Genomic DNA, 20078 nt, shown 5'->3' on the forward strand with positions numbered 1-20078 from the left:
AATAAACAGGTAAAAAATAAATAAAAAATTATAAATAAATAAATAATAATAATAAATAATAAAAAAAAGACAACTTTTTTTCGTCTTTTTAAATTAAAAAAAATAAAAAAATAAAAAAATAAATACATATCATTATCGTTTCCATTTAATACATTTAGTCTTTTTTTGCTTTGCAATCATTGATGATACTTTCAAAGACACTGCATGCAGAAACAAAAAAATACCTCTATAAAAGTCTCACACATAATATGAATTGATGTTTATTATTTCAGAGGAAAAATCTATGCAGGTTGTACTCAACCCACAAAGTTATACTTCACAATGCACAATACAAACAGACAGGTGGTAACAACAGGTGTATGAAAACATTACTGATTATTTTGCTATTTTGAAAGTGGTTGTAAACCCTCCACTACAACTTTTGCTCTTTGTAATGTATGCAGCACAGGCAGTCACTGTTTTTGTTGCGATAGAAATCGTCCTTCAATGTGCAGTGACGTCAGCCGCGCTTGTGCATTGCGTATATCGTGTAACGGCACACGTTGTGTGCCGTTTCTGTCTCCTCTGCATGCCGGGTCATTATCTTACACTGAGAACGGCACAGAGGGAAGCCTCGCAATACCACCTTGCAAGTGATTTGCCGCCATCATTGTCTTAGCTCTGTTGCCGTAGTAAAGGGCAATCGAGCTAGAGGCTTGGTTTCAACGCTATGGCGCATTTGCGAGATTAGGCTTGGCTTCGACGATATGGCGCATTTGCGAGATTAGGCTTGGTTTCGACGCTATGGCGCATGCGCGAGATTAGGCTTGGTTTCGACGCTATGGCGCATTTGCGAGATTAGGCTTGGCTTCGACGATATGGCGCATTTGCGAGATTAGGCTTGGTTTCGACGCTATGGCGCATGCGCGAGATTAGGCTTGGTTTCGACGCTATGGCGCATGCGCGAGATTTAGACAGGGAAAAGAAGTAAGGGTAGAAATGATGCCCCCCACAAACGATTCAACATACAGGAGCATGAATGGCATGGCCAATACCCGGAAGACACTAAATAATAAAAATGCAAAATAAGGTATTTGCAAACTTAGTTTTTGAGAAATGTAAATGTTTGTGGCTTAGCAATCATTGACAGAATTTATATATTTTTTTAAAAGTAAAACAGTTACGGGGTTTACTTCCTCTGTAAATAGTTAACGTGCAAAAGCACATTAAAGCTCTTTGACATTTACATTCCTAGACGGAAGAAGGAAGAAGTCATCCAACCGTGTCGTATCTCGTCATATTACTTGTAACGGACCAATGAGAATAGTGAAACGGAATGAAGAGAAACAGGAGTAGCATGATACACACACATATATATATATATATATATATATGTAAGAGAGGCTGCTGAGACAGATTATAGTGTGATTATCTTCGGATGTGCAGGACATGAAGCTCAGGTAGGATTCTCAACTTTCTAAAAAGAAAGTGGATTGCAAAAGAACAGCTTATTTTTAGTTTGATTTTAATGTTCGGAGAAAAATATTTCCTTGAAATTAGAATGAAACTTTAGAAATAATGACTTTTGATGACATTTGTTAAAAGGGAAGCGTCCAACCTATTTTTAAATGACGTGTTTGCTCTTGTTAATCCCTCCATGGTGGTGTGTTTTCTGCTTAAAACTCAACTCCGGCTAAAAGCTTTTTTTTTTTTTAACATTGGATAGCAAGGGCAAGGGATAGCACCCCTCTTGGGTTTGTTGCTGTTGTCAATGTGCAGATTTGGGAGCATGGGCAAACCCTTCTTGGGTGTGTTGCTGTTGTCAGTGTGCCGATTTGGGAGCGTGGGCAAGAGGTTGAACTCTTCTTGGGTTTTTGCTGTTATCAGTGTGCCAATTTGGGAGCATGGGCAAGGGGTTGTACCCTTCTTGGGTTTGTTACTGTTATCGGTGTGCAGATTTGGGGGGGGGGGGGGTTTGTTTTATGCCATTGAGCAGAGCCAACATTCCCTAGAGCTCTGATCCCCCGATATACCCCGGCTGTGTATTCTTTTCTTACAACACGTATCATTACGTTCATAGTTACATAGTAAGGTTGAATAAAGACACCAGTCCATCCAGTTCAACCTGAGTGAGTGTGGGGGCGTGTCTACAATTATCCCTAAGCCCCTGTACACACGGTCGGACATTCTGCCAACCAAATCCGTCGGATTTTGTCCGTCGGATTTTGTCCGTCAGATCTTGTCCGAAACTGTTGCATACACACGGTCGGACTAAGTTGTCAAAAAATCCGATCATTCAGAACGTGATGACGTCATTTCGTTACGATGGGACTACATTCAGGCTAGTAGCCAATAGCGTTGATGTAGGAATTTGATCTGAGCATGCGTGGCACTTGGTCCGATCGGAATTCTCTACACATGATCGGAGTATATCCGATCGAACCAGTTGGTCGGAAAATATTTCCAACAAGTTGGAAAATTGGGTCCGACGGAATCAATCTGATGCATACCACACACAGTCGGATTATCCGACAACACGGTCCGATAGGACACATTCCGACGGATTCTCCGACAGTGTGTACAGGGGCTAAGAGAGATGTGGTTAAAGTTTTAACATGACATTGAGAGACATCTTATAGCCTTGCCTACACCAGCCACAGCTTTTTGCACCAAGAGCCTGTTTGGAAAACACACAGGACTCTGATATCATGGTTGGGATTTGAACCCATGACCCTAGTGCTGCTAGGCAGAAAGGCTTTGTGCTGCCCATAAATAAAATGCCCATAAATAAAATACTCATTCAACACAGACTGTGGTTCTAAAAAAATATCTGCATACTAGCTAAAGAGATTTGTTCTTGCTTTCTGTTCTAACATCCATTTTTTTGCAACAATTTTGTAAAAAAAAAATCTTTATAACATTATATATTAATATATATAATTTACTGTATTCTATATATTCTATTGGAAAAGTTGTTTTTATTGGTGTCTGTGTCCCCATGGGGGAATTTTCCTTAATTTCATGTTCTGTCTAACAATTAAAAAAAAAAAAAAAAAAAAAAAACAGGTAAGGAGAAATCTCCCAAACAGCAACAGATTGCAGTAAAAAAAAAGTTGATTGATACTCAAACTCTTCATAACCCTATTCAAATAAATAAATAAATAACACACATAAAAGTTACAGGACTGTTCGGTACAGTTTTTTTTTATATATATATATATATATATATTTATTTATTTAATTTTTCCAGCATAGTACAATATAGCAAAGGTCGAGGAATTCAAGTGTGCTGGGTCGATAACCAAGACCAAAAATATCACAGAAAGTACATGGTGTATGAAATATTATTAGAGGAAAGAAAACTGTTTAAAAAAAAAAAAGATTTTTAGATTTCTTAAAAGTGAAAAAATATTTGTACCTTAATGTCAAATAATGACATTTTGATTCCTCGATTGTTAAGTCTTGTTTTGTCACGTACTACAGTTTTACAATTTACAAGTTTACCGCAATTTAAAAGATTTGGGGAATTTTCTACAACCCAGACAGATGATGGATTTTTGCCTATCATGTCCACATTTATAATGGTTTGAATTGTTCGGGATTTGTTTGTTTTTTTATCTCACAATTTCTGATTTTGACCTCACTTTCTGCCCTTATGATGGCTATCCAAGATATAAAAGGAAGCAGCTGTTAAAGGGAAAGAAATGCATGGGCAGCAAAAAAATAAGATATTGTCAAATGCTCTACCCTTTCTGCTCCCCTGTCCAGTGGCAGCTGGTGCTCAAAATATTTGGGTGGGGGTGCAAACAAACTGAACATTTCGGAAAAAAAACAATTGCAGCCACTGTGCCATCAAACAAGCCACTGTGCCCATCAAATTCTGCCACTGTGCCATCAATCGAGCCACTGTGCCCATCAAATGCTGCCACTGTGCCATCAAACGCAGCCACTGTGCCCATCAAACGCAGCCACTGTGCCCATCAAATGCTGCCACTGTGCCATCAAATACAGCTACTGTGCCATCAAACACAGCCACTGTGCCCATCAAATGCTGACAGTGTGCCCATCAAATTCTGCCAGTGTGTCCATTAAATGCTGCCAGTGTGCCAATCCATTGCAGCCAGTGTACCCATCAAATTCTGCCAGAGTGCCCATTAAATGCTGCCACTGTGCAGTCGAATGCCGCCAGTGTGACCCCCCCCCCCCGTCCCCATCTGCCAGGCACTTACCCTGTCTTGGTGGGGCAGCGGGTGATGGCAACGAGCGGAGTCCTTCAAGTCAGTGTCTCCTGCCGCCCTCATCTCCCGACACCCATCCTCTCCTCCTGACAGGCGTCCAATTCCTGTCGTTTCAGCCAATAAGGTGACAGGTAACAGACCCGAGCACCTGACTGGCGGAGAGGCGGTTCAGTGTTATGAAAGCGAATATTCATTTGCTTTCCTAACACAGCTGAGTGAACTGAGAGCGCTAAGCATGGCGCTTGCAGGTCACCATTTTTGGCGCCGATGGCTCTAATCAGGTGCTTCAAAAAAGGGGCTGGACTCCTGAATGGGGAGTGGCCACGACGGCCATGGATAGATTTATGCAATGTATGAATCTATCCATAGTGCACAGAAGGGGTGGCAGGAGAGAGGGGGCGGCGCCTGTGCGTCCTTAATGCACGAGCTGTCACTGCCCCTGTCCATGTTGGAGAGATTTCTCATAATTTCTCTTAATTCAGAGGAAAATGTTGAAAACTGTTTTGGGTTCTTTTTTTTTTCTTTTTTTAATTATAGTTACCTAGGTGGATGTAGCATCGGTCCAATATTGCATCTGTCCCCCGCCAGCTCTAAGACTGAGAACTGAGCGATCAAACACTGCCGATCGCTCAGTTCTCAGTGCTCTGTGAGTAGAGAGCTAGTGACTGTCAGTCACCGGCTCTCTGTGGAGGGGCAGACGCTGCTGGCTCAGGCTCCCAGCAGGTCGTTGAAGAGGCTGAGCCGAGTGCTGGTCGAGGCATCTGGGTGGATCCCGACCATATGCTCTCAATCTTTTCCCAGCCTGGGCTGGCTCCTTGATGTCAGCCAACAGATGTCTGCAAGAACTGGAAGGAGAGAGCCTGAGGGGCTGATTAGTACAGCGGGGAGGTTTGGTTCTGGCAGGAGAGAATTGCCTAGGACAGTGATGGTGAACCTTGGCACCCCGGATGTTTTGGAACTACATTTCCCATGGTGCTCAACTACACTGCAGAGTGCATGAGCCAAGGTTCGCCATCACTGGCCTAGGAGATGTCCTGATGCTCTCCCGCCACTCTGCTACCTGGCCAAGTTCTTCCTGTGTTAGCACCTGCACGCCGCAAGCCGCTGGAGCCGTGCACCTGCTCTTCATTCCAGATCAGAACCTGTAGAAATCCCCATTGTACTGGTCTCAGGCTCTCTCCTTCCAGTGCTCACCTCCAATCTGGAGCTGCCTCATGCAGTACTTTTTTTTCCACTATAAAATGTCAGTTTTCTGGTTTGATTGCAATCAGCCTCTGAGCCCAGACCATCGTGGACCTTTCCCCAACCCATGATTGGACAGTGAAGGAGATGCAGCATACAGTAGTAATTAGCTCATCTCTCTGTCAATCAGCTCTCTCCTCTATCACTGGTTGTCCTTTACTAGAGCAATCTGAATCCATCATGGCACCAAAACTGTGCTTTGAAAGCCTTTGGTCCCTTTGATCTATTTTTCTTCCACGAGTATGTTGTCCCTGTGTATTTAGAAGGTTCCGATGCGGGGGGCGTGGCCTGACCTTGCATGGAGTAGGACGCGTGTCTCCGGAGCTCCGCCGAGGAATCCTGTCTCCCACGCTGATCCTGTGACACCACAGCACCGATACTCACCTAACCACGTCTGGCAGGCGTCCCTCTATTCCGGCACGTATGTCTCCCTCGAAATCCCGACAATCGGCGGCGGCGCGATTGTCACAATACCGCCGACATGTGAGTGAGGAGGGGGAGGAAAATGGCGGCGCGGAGGAGCCGGGAGGGCCGCGTGTGGCGGGAGACACGGACAGGCTTCTTGAAGCCATTACATTGTGCCGCACGTCCCTTACATCCCAAATTGAGGAAGTGCAAACGGACATCTCTTTATTGAGGCAAGACTTTCAGAAACTGCACGACCGGGTGAGGGACACTGAGACCCGTATCAGTAATATGGAAGACGCTCTCCCACCACTGCAAAGTGATGCTGACCACATGCAGAAGCAAATAGATCTCATGATTGCTAAACAGGACGAAATGGAAAATCGTATACGCAGATGCAACATCCGATTGATTGGTCTCCCGGAGGGGGCTGAAGGTAAGGACCCCACAACTTTTCTGGAACAATTGCTGATAAGTACCTATGGCCGAGAGTCTTTTTCCCCCATGCTGGCGGTTGAACGCGCGCATCGTATGCCTGCCAGGCCTCCACCTCAGGGTGCACCTCCACGCACCTTTATTGCAAAACTCCTGAACTATAAGGACAGAGACGCGGCCCTCCGCATGGCTCGGGAAAAGGGTAATATTCCTGTGGGCAATATTAAAGTTGCAATCTTCCCTGATTTTTCCGCGGACGTCCAGAAACGCCGACAGAGTTTCATGGAGGCCAAACGATTACTGCGTGCACAGCAAGTGAAATACTCTATGCTATTCCCAGCACGCCTCAGGGTGGAGGCAGGAGACCGGGCGATCTTCTTTGAACAACCCAGAGAGGTCATAGCATGGTTGGAACACAGAGGGCCTCAAGATGGAGCGGCCTGAGACCCATTGGGACGTGTGAGCTAACAAATTTTTTTCGTCTCTCCCCTGGTGTTCTGGAACTGTGGCAGGTCGCCTGATCTCTACTTGCTGCTCTATTATCGCCAGGGTGCTTGCATCTGCGGCGTATGTTACCTTTATGCCCTTTTCTACTTTGAGATCTGCTGAACTTTCCGATTCTGGGACATTCGCGCCGGCTGATGGTGTCAACGTTCATGGATCAACTTTTTTCCTTTTTTCTTAGTGTCCCTGTTGGGGGACCTTTTCTGCAATACATACCTGTTTGCTTTATTTCAACAATTTTGGTTTTCCCTTTTTTTTTTCTCCCAGAGCAAGGGGAGACATGTTAGGCCTACGGGCTAATTGCACGGTGCAGCGGAACACTGCTCCATTGTCTGCTGGGACTTCTTCTTGTCAAGAGGGAGCTGATCACTGGAACTGGACGGCAACCGGCACTTTTGCCTATTTGCCCGGGTCACCACTGTGTACAGAAGGTTCTGATGCAGAACAACGCACACAATCTGTCAATGCCCCTATTGCCCCCAGATGACTGTACAGACTGGGAATGCTGAGAGTCAAGAACGCAGACAGGAAAAAAGAATGCAGAGCAAAAATAACATGCTATACATAGAATTTTGTTATGTCTTCTTAATTCAATGATGACAATAATGACATTTTAAATAAATGCCTTCCACAAGTTGTGCTTTGTGCAGCGTCACTATTACTATACACACACATACCATGCCTTGAAAAAGTGTTCATACCTCTTGACATTTTATTCATTTTCTCAAGTTACAACCAAAAAAACGTAAAAGTCTTTTCTTGGGATTTTATGTGATAGACCAACACAAAGTGGCTCATAATTGTGAAGTGGAAGGAAAATGATAAATGTTTTTCAAAAATGTTTACAAATAAATATCTGAAAAGTGTGGCGTGCATTTGTATTCAGCCCCCTTTTACTCTGATACCCCTAACTAAAATCTAATGGAGCCAATTGCCTTCAGAAGTCACCTAATTAGTAAATAGAGTCCACCTGTGTGTAATTTAATCTCAGTATAAATACAGCTGTTCTGTGAAGCCCCCAGAGGCTTGTTAGAGAATCTTAGTGAACAAACAGCGCCTAGAGGTGATTCAGTTCGCATTGTGCGCTATACAAGTATTTCATTCATTCATTCATTCATGAAAACCAAGGAACACACCAGACAGCTCAGGGAGAAAGTTGTGAAGAAGTGTAAAGCAGGGTTAGGTTATAAGAAAATATCCCAAAGCTTTGAACATCTCACAGAGCTCTGTTCTATCCATCATCCGAAAATGGAAAGAACTGCAAACCTACCAAGACATGGCCGTCCACCTAAACTGACCGGCCAGGCAAGGAGAGCATCCATCAGAGAAGCAACCAAGAGGTCCATGGTAACTCTGGAGGGGCTGCAGAGATCCACAGCTCGGGGGAGAATCTGTCCACAGGACAACTATTATGGTGCTTACACACGACCGGAATTTTTGGCGGACTTGGTACGGCAGACAATCCGATGGACCTTGCAGATGAGCTCCGCCGGACTTTCAAACGAACGGACTTGGCCACACACGATCACTCCAAAAGTCCGATGGATTCGAACGAGATGACGTAGAATAAGGAGGTTCATAGCTAGTACCCAATAGCTGCCCTAACGACGGTTTTAGTCCGTCGGACTAGCACACAGATGACAGGATTTTTCGACCGGACTCGAGTCCGTCGGGAAGATTTGAAGCAAGTTTTATTTCTAGGTCCGTTGGACTTTTGGGAAGAAAAAGTCTGCTGGAGCCCACACACATTCCAGTCCGCCGGACCAAGTCCGTTGAAAAGTCCGGTCGTGTGTATGCAGCATTAGTTGTGCACTCCACAAATCTGGCAAGTGGCAATGTGAGTGGCAAGAAGAAAGCCATAGATGAAAGAAAGCCATAAGAAGTCTCGTTTTGTTTTGTAAGTTGCGAGAAGCCATGTGGAGGACACAGCAAACATGTGGAAGAAGGTGCTCTGGTCAGATGAGACCAAAATTGAACTTTTGAAAAGCAAAACTCTATGTGTGGCAGAAAACTAACACTGCACATCACCCTGAACACATCATGTTGTGGGGATGCTTTTCTTCAGCAGGGAAAGGGAAGCTGGTCAGAGTTGATGGGAAGATGGATGGAGCCAAATACAGGACAATCTTAGAAGAACACCTGTTAGAGTCTGCAAAAGACTTGAGACCGGGGCGGAGGTTCACCTTCCAGCAGGACAACGACCCGAAACATCCAGCCAGAGCTACAATGGAATGGTTTAGATCAAAGCATATTCATGTGTTAGAACGGCCCAGTCACAGTCCAGACCTAAATCCAATTGAGAATCTGTGGCAAGACTTGAAAATTGATGTTCACAGACGCTCTCCATCCAATCGGACAGAGCTTGAGATATTTATATACAGAAGAATGGGCAGAAATGTCCCTCTCTAGATGTGCAAAGCTGGTAGAGACATCCCCAAAAAGACTTGCAGCTGTAACTGCAGAGAAAGGGGGTTCTACAAAGTATTGAATCCGGGGGGCGCTATACAAATGTACCCCCCACACTTTTCACATATTTATATGTAAAAAAAATAAAAAACATTTATCATTTTCCTTCCACTTCACAATTATGTGCCACTTTGTGTTGGTCTATCACATAAAATCCCAATAAAATACATTTACATTTTTGGTTGTAACACGACCAAATGTGGAAAAGTTCAAGGGGTATGAATACTTTTTTAAGGCCCTGTATAGCACCAACAGCATACAAAGTGATTTACAAAATAGAGGGAGATGGCACAGGTACAATACAAATCAATACAAGTGGGATCAGAGGGCCCTGTCTTCAGATATGTCCTGGGGCACAATTCAAAAAGAAAATGCCCCAAGTTGGATTTTAAATGTCAGCTGATATTTATTTATTTATTTTTGTCTAAAAAGTTACAGAAAGTTTAGTAGGATTATTTTTGCTTCACGGAAAGGGCTGTGCAAAAGATCTTGTCCTTGTGCTATATCCTGACGTGGCTGTCTTTTGACCAGGTGAGGAACATCTGGGGTGCGCGCCCAATTATTGGCAATGGGAGAACCCAACATTTTTTCTAAGGGCTTCTACACTATTATCCTTCTGCTTGCGCTAGGTAAGTCCAAATGTATCCTGCAATACCTCTCATGACGTCTCTTTTCTGGAATGATCTCTCTTATTACTCCATTATTACTCAACTTGTTGTTGATTTTGTTTTTTGTTCTTCTTTTAGTTTAGTTTTTTTTTGCTCGGTGCCCCCATTTGAACAGTTTGCCACCTTTTCAACAGAAAGTGCAATCTCTCCAGGGCAAAGTAAAATCTACTCTTATGCCGCGTACACACGATCGGACTTTCCGGCGGACAATCCGATGGACTTTGCAGCTGAGGTCCGGCGGACTTTCAAACGAACTGACTTGGCCGCACACGATCACTCCAAAAGTCAGCCAGATTCGAACGTGATGACGTAGAATAAGGAATTTCATAGTCAGTAGCCAATGGCTTCCCTAGCGTCGGTTTTAAAGCCTTGTACACACGGTTGGAGAATCAGTCAGAATGCGTCTTATCGGACCGCGTCGTCGGATAATCCAACTGTGTGTGGTATGCATCGGACTGATTCCGTCCGAATCTCCGTCGGACCCAATTTTCCAACATGTTGGAAATATTTTCCGACCAACTGGTTCGATCGGACATACTCCGATCATGTGTAGAGAATTTTGATCGGACCAAGTGCCACGCATGCTCAGATCAAATTCCTACATCAAAGCTATTGGCTACTAGTCCCATCGTAACGAAATTACGTCATCACGTTCTGAATGATCGGATTTTTCGACAACTTAGTCCGACCGTGTGTATGCAACAGTTTCGGACAAGATCCGACGGGCAAAATCCAACGGACAAAATCCGACGGATTTGGTTGGCAGAATGTCCGACCGTGTGTACAGGGGCTTAGTCCGTAGGACTAGCACATAGACAAACGGATTGTCCGCTAAAAGCCGAGTCCGGCGGACAAAATTTGAAGCCAGTCTTATTTCTGGGACCGCCATTTTTTTGGGGAAGAAAAAGCCCGCTGGAGCCCACACACAATCGAATTGTCCGACGGACTCTGGTCCGCCGGACCAAGTCCACTGGAAAGTTCGATCGTGTGTACGTGGCATTAGGCAGTTGTTAACAGTTGTTAATAGAAAGAGTATCACCAAATAACTGATTCTTCTTACCTCCTGTTCTGGTGGCAAGTGTGGGAGGGTGGACATAGGCCTTCTGGCTTGGTTCGCCCTTCCTTTGGGGGGTCTCCCTTTGGGGGAGCCCCTACCCTAGTACCCTAGTACCTGGGTGGGTCTGTTTCGGCAGACCTTCCGGAGAAAGGCGGTCGTCTGGCTTCGGCTGGATGGGCCATGTATTGGTACCTCAGTCCCCGTCTGGAGCCTAACGCCCCGGGGGGGATCAGGGTAAGGTCCTTCCTTGTGGAGGATAGCAGACACCCGTGGCACGTTTTTGTGTTTCACTCTTGATGTGTGTGCACTTTTTTTGGCACCGGGTGGAGGTTTTTTGGGTGTGTTTTGCACGCCATAGGCTTTTTAAAAAAATTGGGCCATTTCTTCCTCTTGGATAAGTTCCCACGGACACCATTGATCTTTTTAGCTATCTGTAAGGAGGTAATTCTTCCCAAAGACCACAAGTGTAAGGACCATTCTTCCCACTGACCATCACACTAATGTATCATGAGTTGTAGATTTCAAATTTTTCGCAGGGGTTCCTTGAGACCGGAGAACTATTTCAAGGGTTCCTCTGTGTTGAAAAGGTTGAGAAAGGCTGTCATACACATTGTTTGTATTTATTTTTAATATCATTTGTTTAAATTTTTTTCTTTTTTTTTTTAATAGATGACTTTACCAAACGCACAACTTCAACATCTTCAAGTAAGAACCATAAATCTGCATATGGTACCTTTTTTTTGGAGAAGCGTTTCAAGATTACGTAAAGAAGATGAACATCTTTCTATATCAAAGAATTTGTGCAAAAAAATATTATTTTTATTTGGTAGTTACATTTATGCAAATGACATTTGTTATCTCTCTGATCTGCAGGTCTTTTTTACCCATATGGGAGTTTGTCAAATGATACCACTGCCCCAAAATCGGATGATGGAGTAAATGGCCCAATAACACTTTCTACCAAGCTTACTCTCTTTGGAAATGCATCTACCATTATCTATGTGAGTGCTCCCTGTTCAATGTTATATGTACATTTCTTTGGCTTGGTCTCTTCCCTGTAATTTCCTCAGCCTATCTATTCTTCAAAGAGTCCACCATCACTTTGATAGGATTGCACAGAGGTATTGAAAAACCATTTCATTCTATATTTTACTTAAAGTGGTTGTAAACCCTTACAAACCACTTTGATCTACAGGTAAGCCTAGATTAAGGCTTACCTGTAGGTCCAAGAAATATCTCCTAAACCTATACGGTTTAGGAGATATTTGCCCGAAGACAGGCACCGGACTACAGGGGACAGCGGTGACATTGCTGGCTCCTGTGTCAGGTAAGTGACACATAATGGGCTACTATGCGATGTGATGCGATGCGATGCATAGTAGTCCATTATGCTTTGCCTTTGCAGGGAATGAAAGAGGAAGTAAACCCATCAGGGTTTACTTCCTCTTTAAGGCTCATTTAATTTAATTCCACTTAATATATTACATTCTCCTTTTGAACCACCATGTAGGGTAGGCGGGTGGCATTTCCTTCATGTTCCCCTCTTTGATGGGTGCCAAAGTGTGTTTCACATAGAAGACCCACCCTGGGGTGGGTTCTTCTGGGCTACGCTGGGCACCTCAAATAGGGTCACTGCCAGGGGCGGACTGACAACTCATGGGGCCCCCGGGCAATAGGAGATTATGGGGCCCCTGGGCAATAGGAGAAGATTATAGGGCCCTCTGGCAATAGGAGATTATTTTTTTGCTTTTGCTTTCGCTATACTCTAGCAGCAGTTTTAGAACGCTTTTTACATTTTAACCAGTTGATTTTACGGAATGAATTCTTATTTTACCATGTTATTTCATGAAGGTATTTCATTTGTTTTTAGGTCAATAACAATGGTTTACTATCGTTTAATGCATCCATCGCAGCGTACACACCCAAAAAACTCCCAGAGCTTAATGGCAGCAACCCTTTTGTGGCTCCGTTCTGGGCAGATGTGAACAATGCCGTAGCCGGCGACATATATTATCGACAGAGCAATGACACCGACCTCCTAAGCCGCGCAACGAGTGATATCTGTTCTTACTTCAGTCTTCCCACGTTTTCAGCAACGTGGGCATTTGTGGCCACATGGAGTAACGTGGCATATTTTGGATCTACAGCCTCATCTAGCACGGTATATCTATTTTAAAGTATGCTGAATTATTCAATGAGTGCAGCATTCCACCATGTGAAAGAAAAGCAAATTTCCATTGGACTGTAGATATTCACCCTACTAAGTGGAGCAAAGAACGTGAATTGTTCCATTGTTTGTTTCATCCAGTAAAGTATATTAAAGTGGTTCTAAAGTTAGAAGGTTTTTTTTATCTTAATGCATTAAGATAAAAAAACCTTCTGTGTGCAGCAGCCCTCCTAATACATACCTGAGCCCAGGGGCGGACTCACAACTCATGGGGCCCCCGGGCAATAGGAGATTATGGGGCCTATGAGGCAATAGGAGAAGATTATGGGGCCCTGGGCAATAGGAGATTATGGGGCCCCGGGCAATAGGAGAAGATTATGGGGCCCCTGGGCAATAGGAGATTATGGGGCCCCGGGCAATAGGAGAAGATTATGGGGCCCTTGGGCAATAGGAGATTATGGGGCCCCGGGCAATAGGAGAAGATTATGGGGCCCCTGGGCAATAGGAGATTATGGGGCCCTGGGCAATAAGAGATTATGGGGCCCCCAGGGAATAGATTATGGGGCCACACAGTATACACACGCACATACAATATACACACACAGACACACAATATACACACACAGTATACACACACACACACAGAATACATATACACACAAAGGTACTGAAGAGGCAGGGCAGCTATAATCTTGGGATTTTTTAAAAAAAAACACAGATTTTTACATACTGTCCCTGGTTTTATTAAGGCTGGCAACCCTGATGGGACCCCTTAGTAGCATGGGGCCCTCGGGCAGTGCCCGAATGGTCAGTCCGCCCCTGCATGAGCCCCACCTCGATCCAGTGATCTTGCACGAGAGTCTCGGCTGTCCAGGACCCTGCCTCCTCATTGTTGTCAATCAATGTCAGTGAGCCAATGAGGAGAGAGAAGGTGCGGGGCCGAGCCGCAGCTTCGTGTCTGAATGAGCACACAGAGCAGCGGCTTGGCTGGGGTGTCCCCATAGAAAAATGCTTGCTGTGGGGGCACTCGGCAGGAGGGAGGGGCCAGGAGCACCGGCAAGGGACCCAAGAAGAGGAGGCTCTGGTCTGCACAGAGCAGGTAAGTATAACATGGTTGTTATTTTTAAACAAAAAAAAATGAGACTTTAGAATCACTTTAAGAAGAGTTAGGGACCCTTTGGCCTAAGTTTTTATTCTTCTCAAGTCTATCCAAAGCAAAAAAAAATTTAATTAAGATGCACCAAAATTATTTGTCATGGTAGGTTTATTGAAAAAAAGAGTTTGGGACTTTGAGTGAGGCAATGAATGGGTAGATTCATCTGCCTCCATCCCTAGCAATGTATTAAAAAGGAGAGCATAGTGGGACATCATGTGAAGCATAACGGCAAGGCAGGTATGCAAGGACATGTTTGACGATTCCTCATTCATATACAAAATTTAGGATGATTAATATGACATTGGTAACAAAAGTATCAATTTGATATCTTATATTTCATATATATATATATATATATATAATTAAAAATATCTATAAAAAGATAAATCTATGCAAGGGGATCAAAAATGGCAGCACAAGGGAAAAGGGGAGGGGGGTCAGAAGGAAGAGGGGGGGGATATAAATTCCCCAAACACTCTAGGTTTATCGAAGCTTATTCAAGGTTTATTGAAGCCAAAGACTTGCCAAACCAAGGAGTAACGTTGAGTTAACAATGTTGCCAAACTTGTGTTTTAATATTACTTTCATGTTCGCTGACATTTTTCCAAAAGATGATGACATTTTTCAAACATGATTTCATCATGTAGCACTTCTGGGCAAAATAGGCTTAAGCCCTGGTTCACGAATAGTGCAAATCTCATGCCCAATCGGTGTGCAATTGGCGTCAATGGCCCGGTCTACAATAATAATAGACATATTGGTATGAGGAATATAGTTTAAAGATAACATAAATGATCTTAAATTGATTGAAGAATAAAACATTGTAGATAAAATGCATAATCCAGGAGAATCTCAAACACATGCTTGCAAATGGTAGCATATAACGGCTCTACGTGTTTCGTGGAGTTCATCCACTCATCAGGAGCAATCCAAAGTTAAAAAATATCTATAAAAAGATAAATCTATGCAAGGGGATCAAAAATGGCAGCACAAGGGAAAAGGGGGGAGGGCAGAAGGAAGAGGGGGGGGACGTAAATTCCCCAAACACTCTAAGCCCCTGTACACACGGTCGGAGATTTCCACAACCAAATCCGTTGGATTGTGCCTGTCGGATTTTATCCGTCGGATCTTGTCCGAAACTGTTGCATACACACGGTCGGACAAAGTTGTCGAAAAATCCGATCTTTCAGAACGTGATGACGTAATTTCGTTACGACAGGACTACATTCAGGCTAGTAGCCAATAGCTTTGATGTAGGAATTTGATCTGAGCATGCGTGGCACTTGGTCCGATCAAAATTATCTACACATGATCGGAGTATGTCCGATCGGCCCAGTTGGTCGGGAAATATTTCCAACATGTTGGAAAATTGAGTTGGACGGATATTCGCACGGAATCAGTCCGATGCATACCACACACAGTCGGATTATCCGACGACACGGTCCGATAGGACACATTCCGACGGATTCTCCGACCGTGTGTACAAGGGCTAAGTTTATCGAAGCTTATTCAAGGTTTATTGAAGCCAAAGACTTGCCAAACCAAGGAGTAACGTTGAGTTAACAATGTTGCCAAACTTGTATTTTAATATTACTTTGTTCACTGACATTTTTCCAAAAGATGACGACATTTTTCAAACATGATTTCATCATGTAGCACTTCTGGGCAAAATAGGCTTAAGCCCTGGTTCACAAATAGTGCAAATCTCATGCCCAATCGGCAGCAATTGGCATCAATGGCCCCTACCTAATCGGTGAAATGCCGCATTTGCAGTGCCGCAACGATTTCCAAATGTAGTTTCTGTACTACCTTTGGCGATTTCAGGGTGTGACTTCCATTGACATCTGTGCAGAAACCCGCACAGATGTCTCTGAAATCGGCCCCGAAATCGGGACTGTCATGCGGAAATATGAAATCGCGCGAGTTCAGCTGAAAGCTGAGTTCCAGGTATGGCTATTTTTACATAACTATAGTGGTTCTTCTCTAACCCTCATGGGTGATTTAAAGCCAATTTCCTCCTTACAATACCCTTGTCCAGCATACGTTTTATCTTCCCCTTGGTTTTCAATGCATTTTGCCAAAATGGCAACAGCTTTGGCAGTTTGCCAATTTTTAATTGAAAGACTCTTTTTTTTTTTTTTTTTTCTAAATTCACAGGTTAACACATTTCAGGCTGTTCTCATCACAAATGCAAGCCTCACTTTTGCGATGTTCAACTATGCCAGTATTCATTGGACGACAGGGACGTCCAGTGGAGGCGACAGTAAAGGAACTGGAGGAACCCCAGCCCTGGTGAGAATGCAGAGCAATGATCATCTTTCAGAGGGCTGAGCAAGTCTATATGCATAAACAACGTTTTTTTTTGTTTTTTTTTGTGAAACTCCACTATGGGTAAACAGACCAAAAAAACAAAAACAGCTTTACCAATTATGCATGTTTTAAGTATTGTAGTAAACTTCTGGTTCTTACCTCATTCTTCTATGTTGGTACTAAGAAAGGCCATTTTAATAACTTTCTCAAACTCAAGTTGCTGGAAAGGTCTGCCTTCTTTAGCAATATGATCCATTCCCAGTTTTGCAATAAGAAAATTGAAAAGATTGAACACCACACTAGCTCATACAGTCCATAAAATATTTATTTTAGCAACAAAAGCCAATGCATTTCAGGGCTCAACACTCCCCCTTCATCAGGGCTTGTAAAGCAATAACCATAGGGTGAGGGATACCTTAAGCCCCATACACACAATCAGATTTTCTGCTGATTTTTTCCTTCAGATTTACCAAAACCATGTAGTACAAGGGCCTGCCTGATTGCATACACATTGAAACTCCTAAGGTTTGACCTCATATTATATGGTTTTGGTAAATCTGAAGGAAAAACTCAGCAGGAAATCTGATAGTGTGTATGGGGCTTAAGGCTATCTTTTTTTCTGTGCAATAGATTTTATTGCGTTTCCAATCGATAACAGGCTGAAGTGGGCCTAGGCAGGGAGACAATACAATTACACAGAATGTAAAGTAGACAGAACAATAACAATAAGCATATAATCAATCATACAGTATACATTTAACTTGTTCAGGATCTTGGACCAATGGTATAGTGGTCCAAAGCCAATAGGTCCTCCAGAGCCAAGAATTCTGGCATAGGCAATGCCCAAGAGAGAAGAAAAAGGCAAAAAGAAGAGAAGAAGACAAAAAGAAGGCTATGGGGAAAGGAGGGAATGTGGGGGGGGGGGGGAATCCCCCGCCGACTCGGGGCCACCACAGCCATTGCATCATAAATGGCCTAAACTAGTTAGATGTACAGAAGGTATGGACTATTTAATCCAAGGTTCCAAACTTTAAGTCCTGTACTATACTGGACATTTTTTCATTTACCATTAAGGTGGTCAAGTGGTCTTTTACTCCCTGGAACGGGGCTGGTGGTTTCTTCTGAGCAATGGTGGGTTTAGCAGACAGAAATGAGTATGATGCTTATTTCTGTTGCTGTGCAAAGAAGCCCGGAATAGGGAAGGGTAAAAGGGCCAGTTTGGAATCTTTATGAATCTTCAAATGAAATACGGTGTGTAGCAGGCCAAAGACCTTGGACCAGAAAGTATGATGCTTATTTCTGTTGATATGCAAAGAGTCCCAGAATAGGGAAGGGTAAAAGGGCCAGTTTGGCATCTTTATGAATTGTCAAATTAAATAAGGTGTGTAGCAGGCCAAAGACCCTGGACCAGAAACCAGACAGTCATGGGCAAGACCACCAGATGTGCAATACTTTTCCTCATTGACCAAAATTTCTGAAACAACGACGAGGGGGGTCTTCAAAAAGTCCCCTCACTTTTTTAGATTTAATATAGTTTAAAAAAAGGGCAGAACCACCCCCCCCCCATCACTGCACCCAGGATGTATATTGGCTAATCGAGCACCGAGCAGGAACCCAGGACCATCACACTTTGTATGTGGATTTTAGGGTGTTAAAGGAACATTATGAAACAGTTGGCCAGGCCTTACTCCAAACCTTAGGCTTATTCAAGCACCTGCATGATCTGTAATGACCTACTTGGGTTCCGACTTACAATCCAGGATGGTATCACCTATCAGTTATTTATTGACAATGACAAGCCCTGATGAAGGGGGGGTGGGGGGTTGTTGAGCACTGAAATGTGTTGGATTTTCTTGTAGAATAAAATATTATATTATGATAAAGATTGGTAACGCCATCTTTTCAGTTTTTGGTGGGCGGGCTCCAGGACTGCACACTACATATGACATTACAACAAATAACTATCAGCATGCCAATATCCCAAAACGTTTTGTAATAAGAGAACAATTTCTGGGGAAAGTTGTGAGACAATCACATAGTAGGAAATGTTACTGTTTTTGGAGGCTTCTGTATAGAGTGCCCCACTTGAAGCCATGTTTGCAGGGGGGATGTGTGATCATTTATTTAGAAAAAGATTGTTTTTAAAAAATTTTTGAACAAAAGTATATATGTTTTACTTTTTTAAATATACAGTGCCACAGTGGGCTAAATTTACTTATACTACTGTATATAGTATGTAATAATGTTTATAAAAAATAGTTTCCCTGCATAGTTTGTATTTATATATGTATGTGGTAGCAGTCATATTTTCAGACTCCGCTTCCTGCTAAGTTGTATTTCGCTTAAATTCATTTAATAGCCTTGCCTAAAATGGCCTGACTCTGTCCTAAACAGGGGTAAACATTGGTACATTTTAGGTTACCCTTTAAAGGTCTTAATGACACTTCACTTCTATAGATATACTATCTATGTATATTCTGTTTTTTATTCCTTTTTTTGGGGGGGGGGGGGATAAATTCTGGAAAAATATATATTTTTTTAAAATACAATAGATTCTGTATCAATGTATATCTTGCAGGCTGGGGTCAACAGTGGCTATAAAGTCGGATACTATCAAATAGCCAGTTCCCTGACTAGTGAGATCATCAACATATCATCTACAAGTAATGTCAATGTCCCCGGCCGATGGGTCTTCAAGCTGGACAAACTGTATCCTGAGGATCCCGGCGGGATTATAGGTAAAACAAAATTGACAAAATTACTGTAAGTGTCAATTATTCAGTAATGTCATCAGCTATGTTATGCTTTGGCTTAATATATTATATATTTTTTTCCTTTATGTGTTATTTTATTTTATGTCTCGTTGCCACACAAATCCATAAAAAATTATTCTGTAAAACAATTCTGCATTAGAAATAACAGACATATTCTTTTGGCTGGTGTTTTATTAACCTAATACAATGTTATCCTTCTATAAAGAATAAATATATATATCTATCTATATATCTATCTATATATCTATCTATATATATATATATATATACAGTATATATCCTTTGCCTATAAAATATGATGTGTATGTGGAACTAGAGTGTTGCTAAAAATATTTTAAATACTGATTTACATGTTTATTCTTCAGTTTTCCTTGTTTCTTTGTTTGCTTGTTTCTTTGTTTCAACATAAAGATTGAGTTAAATACAAACCAGTAGTGCTCACACACATTAAGATAAATGTAAATCATTTACCAAAAAGAAACACCCAACACAACATTTACACAACATACACAACATACTTTGTTTTCCTAACCTGAATGATTGTTTAAGCTCCGCCCCCGAGGAACAAAAGGGAGAAACCTTTTGCGTCATAAGCGTGCGTATTTTAGATTGGATATGATATGATCTTTATGTTACTTACATCAAGAATTCTGGAACTTTTTGAATATAACTAGGAG

At 42.7% G+C, this 20078-nt stretch overlaps 1 protein-coding gene across 1 annotated transcript; it reads left to right on the top strand.

Moving 5' to 3' along the window:
* Positions 1-1390: 1390 nt before the first annotated feature.
* On the top strand, positions 1391-19585 carry LOC143933550 (sushi, nidogen and EGF-like domain-containing protein 1). Its single transcript, XM_077456480.1, has 7 exons — positions 1391-1439; positions 9801-9898; positions 11664-11699; positions 11868-11995; positions 12865-13155; positions 16475-16609; positions 19206-19585. The coding sequence occupies exons 2-7, from the start codon at positions 9838-9840 to the stop codon at positions 19392-19394; spliced, it is 840 nt and encodes a 279-aa protein (XP_077312606.1). The 5' UTR covers positions 1391-1439; positions 9801-9837; the 3' UTR covers positions 19395-19585.
* Positions 19586-20078: the final 493 nt, after the last annotated feature.

The sequence above is a fragment of the Lithobates pipiens genome, unplaced genomic scaffold, assembly GCF_037356315.1.
Source record: "Lithobates pipiens isolate NorthernLeopardFrog02 unplaced genomic scaffold, aLitPip1_a1.2 Scaffold_27, whole genome shotgun sequence".
Lineage (NCBI taxonomy): Eukaryota > Metazoa > Chordata > Amphibia > Anura > Ranidae > Lithobates > Lithobates pipiens.

Coding starts and splice junctions, on each gene's coding strand:
- LOC143933550 (XM_077456480.1), top strand. CDS start 9,838: ATGGGAGAACCCAACATTTTTTCTAAGGGCTTCTACACTATTATCCTT. Junction 11,996..12,864: donor ATGCATCTACCATTATCTAT/GTGAGTGCTCCC, acceptor ATTTGTTTTTAG/GTCAATAACAATGGTTTACT. Junction 16,610..19,205: donor CTGGAGGAACCCCAGCCCTG/GTGAGAATGCAG, acceptor TATATCTTGCAG/GCTGGGGTCAACAGTGGCTA.